Source organism: Aphanomyces astaci (assembly GCF_000520075.1).
Source record: "Aphanomyces astaci strain APO3 unplaced genomic scaffold supercont1.78, whole genome shotgun sequence".
NCBI classification, from domain to species: Eukaryota; Oomycota; class Saprolegniomycetes; order Saprolegniales; family Verrucalvaceae; genus Aphanomyces; species Aphanomyces astaci.
The window spans coordinates 213,456-221,025 of NW_009798341.1; the positions used below are offsets into that span (position 1 = coordinate 213,456).

At 48.8% G+C, this 7,570-nt stretch overlaps 4 protein-coding genes across 6 annotated transcripts in view; 2 read left to right on the plus strand and 2 right to left on the minus strand.

The window, feature by feature from the left end:
* Positions 1-972: 972 nt before the first annotated feature.
* Positions 973-1,269, minus strand: H257_16014 (hypothetical protein; the record flags this gene model as incomplete). The annotated part of the gene is made up of 1 exon (XM_009844332.1): positions 973-1,269. One exon carries the CDS (start codon positions 1,267-1,269, stop codon positions 973-975), a length of 297 nt encoding a protein of 98 aa, XP_009842634.1.
* A 619-nt stretch (positions 1,270-1,888) lies between these two features.
* Positions 1,889-2,523, minus strand: H257_16015 (hypothetical protein; the record flags this gene model as incomplete). Its single annotated transcript, XM_009844333.1, has 3 exons — positions 1,889-2,214; positions 2,265-2,388; positions 2,452-2,523. The coding sequence occupies 3 exons, from the start codon at positions 2,521-2,523 to the stop codon at positions 1,889-1,891; spliced, it is 522 nt and encodes a 173-aa protein (XP_009842635.1).
* A 2,653-nt stretch (positions 2,524-5,176) lies between these two features.
* On the plus strand, positions 5,177-6,129 carry H257_16016 (hypothetical protein). Of its 3 annotated transcripts, XM_009844336.1 has the most exons (3): positions 5,177-5,272; positions 5,361-5,675; positions 5,739-6,129. In XM_009844336.1, the coding sequence occupies exons 2-3, from the start codon at positions 5,369-5,371 to the stop codon at positions 5,876-5,878; spliced, it is 447 nt and encodes a 148-aa protein (XP_009842638.1). In that variant the 5' UTR covers positions 5,177-5,272; positions 5,361-5,368; the 3' UTR covers positions 5,879-6,129. The 3 variants fall into 3 exon arrangements, with proteins under 3 accessions (XP_009842638.1, XP_009842636.1, XP_009842637.1); XM_009844334.1 differs by having other exon boundaries at positions 5,219-5,675; XM_009844335.1 differs by lacking the exon at positions 5,177-5,272 and having other exon boundaries at positions 5,274-6,129.
* Positions 6,130-7,279: 1,150 nt separating this feature from the next.
* H257_16017 (hypothetical protein) overlaps positions 7,280-7,570 on the plus strand; it is a gene marked incomplete at both ends in the record, with an annotated part of 1,298 nt that continues 1,007 nt past the window's right edge. The window contains one exon of the mRNA XM_009844337.1: positions 7,280-7,518. Coding sequence (XP_009842639.1) covers positions 7,280-7,518 — 239 coding nt within the window. The remainder of the gene's footprint in view (positions 7,519-7,570) is intronic.

Sequence of the window (7,570 nt, forward strand, 5' to 3'; positions counted from 1 at the left end):
CGTTCTGGTTGACAATAAATGTTGCGGTCACGTTCACTGTCTGGTTCGTTGAACAATGGGTCGTGGAGTCGAAGTAATATATTGTGTAGCACCATGCACGCCATGGCATTGCGGGAGGTCTGCGTGATTGATTTCTCACTCATCGGAATCTTGAGCATGCGGAACCGTTCTTTAAGCCGGCCAAATGCGCATTCAACAACCATTCGCGTACTTGAATGTATGTAATTGAAGTGGCGTTGGCACGATGACAATGTCTTGTTTGGCTCCTCCTGTGGAAGGTACGGCACGATGAGCCATGGAAACAATGCATAGCCAGAGTCCCCAATGATGTATGAGCCACTTGGAAATTTAGTTCGGAATGTACATCCCAACGTTGACATTTTCCAGATCCGGCGGTCCGAAAATGACCCAGGTCTTATGTCAACACTAGTGAATGCGCCAGTATGATCCACCATGGCTTGGACGTTGAGTGATGGGTCCCCATGTCTGTTGTAGAATCCATCGTAGTCCTTTGGACGTTGGATTTCAATTAGTGTTCCGTCGATAGCCCCCACAATACCCGACATGTTTTGTTTTGAACGGAACCCAAGTTCAACTTGTTGCCACTCCAGATCCGATGTTGGAAGGTGTATCCATGACGACGCCATTCCAGCAAGTACCTCAGCAAAAAGTGCACAATATTCTGGCACCACGATTTGGACATCCCAAACACAGCCGCAACTTCTCTGTATCCACCTTGGGACCCCAGAAAGTAGAGCACAACAACCACCTTTTTTTCGTACGAGTGGGATTTGGTGTAATTGTCGAGACTGTATTGCGCCATTTCCACCCGCAGTAACTCACATAACTCGACAAAGGACACTTGATTACAACGTAAATTGTCCATAAACCATCGGTCGTACACTGGATCGACTAAGAATGCTTGGAAGTCAATCTCTGTCACGGTTAGCAAATTGTACTTCTCCGTGCGGGTCACAGATGACATCGCAATGCACACAGCTGCCGCAGCAATGCTTCCAGCCAAAGCAGCATAAACGTTAAGACGGCCACATGTACCCCCATCAGAAAGGCCGCCACACATAACAGTGCCACAATGTAAACAGCCACACACACCACCCGGAGGACAGCCACACACACCACCCGGAGGACAGCCACACACACCACCCGCAGGACAGCCACACACACCACCCGGAGGACAGGTTCGGGCTCCACCGTTGTCACAATGTGGGCAGCCACACACAGCACACTGAATACAGCCACACACACCATCAGCGAAACAGCCACACGCACCGTTGCCACCGCCAACTGGACAGCCACACGCACCACCACTCACCATGACAAAACCACGAGTATACCAGAACTCTTCCCCGGACACGAAATGGTCATCCGCACAATGACACCGGATAAAAAATCCGGTTATGATTTCGTCCTGGTTGAATTTTTTGTCTCGGTATTTTCCCCGAACAGGCTCTTACTACGTCAATAAGAAAAAAACACTTTTTCCACAATACTGTGAAGAAATAGATCTATTCGCTCACAACAAAATACAACGATTCAATTGGTCAGTAATTCCTAACCTACAAAACAACGAAACAGGGCAAGAAACATTCGACATCAGAAGACCAGCGCGTCTCAAGACTGAGTTCTTCAGGTGGGGCAACGCAAAGCGGTTCTCGCCGCCGTGCTCGAGAACCAGCCGCATCACTGCCTGAAAGGTTCTCCAGCTTCTCGTAGTTCAGCTCGTCGAATGCCACCATAGTGTTACGGGTCATGTCATCCTCCGTCCGACTCATCTTCTTGTACTGTAGGGACTAGATAGAGGCAATGAAGCCAAGGTCCAGAACATTAGGTCAGGGCTGTTGTGCGGCTGTCGACGCATTCCTGCTGGTCAGTTGCGAGAGTTGCGGGTGGCCGACACAAGGCGCACAAACGGCAACATGCCAATCTTGCCGTCGAAGAAAACACCGCGGGTCTCATCGTAGCGAGGGCGAGCAACGGGACCCAAGAACATCACCTTGTGGATGAATCTCTTGCTCTTCCCAGATCGCCGGGGCTGCATCTCACCCGGGACAAGATAGATCTTTCGACGATCCTTGTCTGCGTCGAACCATTTTTCGTCCAGGTGCAGCACATCCCATAGTTCGAGGTCTTCGAGTAAACCGGCTAGCGAGTGGCAAAATGCGGTGCGTTCGTCCGAGTTAGCATCCATCAAGGCTTGATGCGTGTTGAGCATCGTTGCAACGTTTCCTTCTTAAGGTGTCGACTCAGAGTCCCCAGGGTCAAGCCCGTAGCTTCCGCCATGTCGCGGAAGGTGGAGCATTGGCCGGCGTGTACGGCTTGAACGAGCCGTTGGACGCGGTCGGTGGAATAGATTTGCGTGGGCCCAAGCTAGCCAGCTTTGTTGGACACTGTGGTGCCACGGGAGAAAAACGTGCGCCAAAGGTGTCCGACGGTGCGGGGGTTCATGTTCAGTTTCTCTGCTGCTTGTTTGTAAGCACCACGCGGAAGTTTCCCCTTCTTCATGAAGGCTTGGAGGTGTTGGATGATCGTAACTTTGTCACTACTCGAGAGCTCTCGGCCGATGCGTTCGACTTGATTCTACGTGGCGGCAAATTCAAAATTAAGCTGTTTTAAGTATGTGATGTAATTTTAATCGGATGGTTGATATTTGAAGTCTATTCTATTAAGCGCGAAATTTCAGTTCAGGCACTTGGCAGCCAATAGACGGCACCTGTATTTTTTATGGTCTTTAAAAAATGATACCCTATATCGAAATTGGATTTGAAATGAATTTTTGGGGTCGTTGCAAGTCGTTTAATGTGGAACAGAGGAAGTAAACAAAATACTACCGGTACTAAGGAGATTTCGCAATCGTCGGTTATTTGTTCGCGTTCAGCTCACGCAACGACAACGGCAGCGGCAACGACAGATATTTTATGATTTCGCAACAGCATATTTCAATCAAAATATACGAATAAAATATCCGGATAAAGGATCAGCATGGGCACACGTCGAAATGAACGAACAGCACTGGTGGTGTCAGGCTACTGTACTTAAAACAAAGTCACGTCAACGCTAGCGTCGACTGTCGTTACTGCCGTGGAAGCTGTTACAACGTCCTGTTATCCCGGACGTTCGATTTCACCTGGACACGTTGCGCAACAGCTCTCTGTCCGTCGAACGAGCCCTGTGATGAACCGCCTGTAGGTGCACCTAGCCCCTGCACCAGTTCCTATAACACGCTAACGTGAACCACTAGACAATGCTCTTTAGTCCATATTGATTTTGTAATGCACGATACAACATGCTAGTACATAGTAGTCGACAGAGCGCGAACAAAACACACAATAGCGTGGCATAGCTGTCCGTAGTACATAGAAACTCCCTCAGCAAGTCTAACCCAACTTCGTCTACCGCGAGCACTCATTCGACTCGAACCACCTAGCTTCTCATTTGTTGTAAAGAGGGAACGCTGACGTCGCCGGTATCCGATCATGCGGTGCTGGTCCGCTTACCAGGCGTTGTGGCCACGCCAAGCCGAGACCGTTGTCATGCTGTAGAGGCCTTGTGTATTCTGCTGCGCCGCCTCACATACCCGACCATTTCTTCGTCTTGGTGTCGTGCTCGACACTCATTTTTGTGATTGTCGAGCTCGTCACCAAGCGCTTTGAAAGTTTATACATGTTGATGCATTGCTAGAGTTTTTTGAACGACAGACTATCGTTCAGCCAGCCATTTTGCGGTCATATGCATCAATTGTAGACAGGTTTTGTCGTTCCGGAATTTGATCATAGAGGTTTTTTCGCCTGAGCGGAAAGAGAACGATATCGTTCATTGCGAAATCTCCTTACTGTAACCTTGTTCTACGTCTTATACGCGACCTTGCACCAGTCTTATTTATGATGGAAACTGCTTTTAAGTGGAGCTAGGATGAAATTGAAGACTGCTCTGTCGAGCCTTGAAGCAAATCTTCACAGCAGTCTCGTGCATCGTTTGTAAGCGGTGTTGCAAGGTAGCGTGCACGGCGGATACGTTTGTCTGATACAGTGTAATTGACCCACTTCTCAGTATCAATAGAAGGGACAGAAGACTGTACATACCTTGCAGGTCATGGGCTGCCAATCGCGACCAGGAAGGGTCCAGTGATATGCCTCGTGACTGGTTTGTGGCTGGTGCACTTCGATACTACGTGCAGACTTGGAGGACGATGCTATGTGACTGGTGTGAACCATCGCCGCAGGATATAGTTTCAATCTAATTCGCCGTTACTACATACATACAGTATACCATGTAGTGTACCATGTACCATGTAGTGCTCGGAAAAGCATCAACGCGTTTCACGAACTAGATCAATCGACAAGACGACAGATCAGTCAACGTGGTTTGCAGTTAGCTCTATTACAACGGCGCCTTGACACCGACCCCCACGTCATGTTTGGGTAAAAACTCTTGGATCGACTGGAGGGTGCAGGAAATGACCAAAACATCGAGGCTCAAATGAATTGGCAGCATACCAAGCAGCTCGATCGCACTAGGTCTTATCATACCTGATAGATACACTAGGGGCTGCGGACTTTCGATTGGCCTTTCGACAAGCCACAACGACCTGGAACGCATGGTATACGTAGTAACTTCAGCTCAAAACTGCTCGGTATTTTAATGGACTTGACATTGAATTGTGAGAAACATAATAATATAACATTGCTTCAAATAGTTCATCATAATTTATGATCAACTTTGTTGCTAACTTTAGAAAGTACATGACTTTGACATCGAATATCTCTCTGACGGCTTGCCTACGAGCAGTGTAATGAATGTAGATATTGCAAACTTAGTTGCAGGCTATCGTTTAAAGCTAGAAATATGCCGATTGCAACTTTGTAGCGTGAGTGATGAGTCCTCAAAGTAGCAAAGCAACGCAAATATAACCTACTTTGTAAGTAAATATCTCGATGAATATATCTCCTAGCGACCTCTATGATACGTCATTATGTAGCGAAAATATTTGTGAACACGCGAATGGAGTCTCGGGCTGGTCGGTTTAGATTGGCTCATGTTGTGTGGCTTTGAAAGTGGCTGTCTCAAGTATAACATCCAAGTTGATCAACTTTGTTACTTATCTTTGCTTCCAAATATAACATCACATAACATCGTTTTGATGTGTTGCTTTTAAAAATTCTATTCACGTCATGATAAAAATATTGAAACGGTTTCTTGTGTTGACGACCAAATCACCAAAGAAGATGCGACGACTAAGGTTTCTGTCAACCAGGTGAAGTAAGAACTAAGCCGATCGTGTAGCATTGCGATTATAGGCATCAGCTCCATCGAGTTCGTTCTAATATGACCATTTCCCGCAGTCTCCTGGATGTACAAGTCTGGATTGAAGGTAACATGCGACACATGGTTGTACACTTCAAAGTCGACGGAGGCCACGGGTATACCAAGGGCCTTGGCTGTGGCTGCGGCGTACTCGACATGGCTCGCGGGGACGATGGGATCTGCCGACGAGTACGAGAACAGCTTGGGCACCGCTGCATCGTGTTGGATGAGGCGCTTAAAGTTGACATCAAGCGGATGCCAGCGGCCGACGAGCGAGATGGCGACAAACTCATACACACGCAGGAACGGCCGTCACGATAGCGCGAACGCAATGTCGGACGACGCGTACTCAGGTAGTTTCGTGGGAGTTGAGTCCAGAACCATCGCTGGAACCGTATAGGCCACCCTGTGCTTAGTCACGTGGTGCTGGAAGCATACCCACGACCGAGCGCCGTCGTTGGACAAGATGTGCGGCACGATCGCCATGCTCGTGTCTGTCGATAGCCACGCGGTGAACTTGGCAAAGCTGGCCTCGTGCACCAAGTCGGGCGAGTAGAAGAAGTAGTCCGAGGGTTGGGCCAGAAGGGTGAACGTGTCGAGTCCTATGGCGCGGTAGATGGCCGTGTACTTGTCCACGTTGCGAGTCTTTGCCGCCATCCACCTGTAGAGCACCACCACCCTCTTGGACATGATGGGTGCAACTGTGGTGCATATATTTGCCGTGTTTTGTCAGCAGTCCTAAGATTTGACCCAAATTCGTTCTGGAAATTGGTGAACGTTTGAAAAATGTGGAAATTGTGTACCTCCCCTAGTAAATGATACGATGATTACGATTGGCCAAAGCGTAGTAGTTACTTCGTCATAAATATGGTCATTGGGATTGGTCGTACGTAGTACAGTGCTCATCAAAATATCCCAATCAACAAGAAGCCCAGTGATGTCCAGTGATGTACTTACTACTAGTACTCGTAGTTAGTACCTTCGGTGTTGTGTGGCGAATGCGTCGAATAACAAATGGCATTGGGATAGCGTTGGCCTCCTTTCCATTCAACATAACGAATTCGACTTCGAAGTGAAGAGATCGATTTTAGTAAAGCCATTGGTGTCCTGGATAGCAGGGGCCTGAGTGGTGACCTTCGATGACAGCAATGACCCGTGTACTAAAGCAACACCATTTCACCTTAACGCCACCAGGGTACACCAATATACATACTATATACATACTAGTACTCGCATTCGACTGCTCCAACTGCTAGGTGGTAGTACACCCCCTGTAGGACTACGTAGTAACAATACATAGGCACAAGGTAGTCCACACAAGAGATACTGTTTCCCACTATGGGCTTCCCAACGCTCCCACCCCTCATCCGAACGTGGGACTAGTACAGTATTGCTTGCTCCCTGCTTCGGTCACGCCGTGGCTGTCTATGATGCGGCCGCCTCCAGTTACGGACAGGTGCATGGGGAGCGATCATTATTATTGTAGGCACATGTGCTGTCGGAAGGAGGGTGCTGGTCAGGGAAGTGCTATCCGCACACCCTTTGGCGAAATCAACTGTGAACGATACGGGGGGCAAGCAAGGTGCCATGAAACCGCCAGGCGAGTGCGCGTCCAACACCGAAGGCTTAACATGTTAATAGCAGCGATTAAAAAACCCTCTGCAGCGCAAGGTGATGATCAGAATCGTGCAGAGCGAGCTGGTGTTGGGACCCTGCAACTCTGTGACGTGAAGATAATCGCTTCGTCGAAGAGCCCTTTGTCTTCTATTAATAGAACTACCGTACTTTGAAGTAGAATAATATGTGAATTGCTGCCCAATTGATTGGCTACTGTATCCACCAATCAGGGACAGACTGGTCAGATTAACCATAATTAGTGTTCATAATAGTTTCGATTCACGTTGTAATCCATGTGATTGGCTCGTGCTTGGGTGACCCGAGAACCGCTCAACCCATCATGCCGATCAACGTGCCGCCGCCCTTGACGGCGAAGTCCCTTCCGACAGACAACTGGCCGACGTCCACGACGCGCCAGCAGCAGGAGACTGAATCCTTATGCACGTCTTTCTTCGTTCCGCTGGAATCGTTGCCTCCGCACGAGCTCCATCAGCTGCAGTCGGCCGGGTTTCTGAACGACCGGTTTGAGGTGCGCTTGCTGCGAGAGAAACATGTGCCGTATCTGGTGCGCGGCCTCGAGTACTTGCCTTCAGGTTTCGCTTCCATGGACGCATCTCGTCCTTGGTTCATG

Excerpts from the sequence above, each read along its gene's own strand:
- H257_16016 (XM_009844336.1), top strand. The coding sequence starts at position 5,369 with ATGTACAAGTCTGGATTGAAGGTAACATGCGACACATGGTTGTACACT. Across the intron at positions 5,676-5,738 it reads GTCGGACGACGCGTACTCAG|TCACGTGGTGCTGGAAGCAT; the intron begins GTAGTTTCGTGG and ends CCCTGTGCTTAG.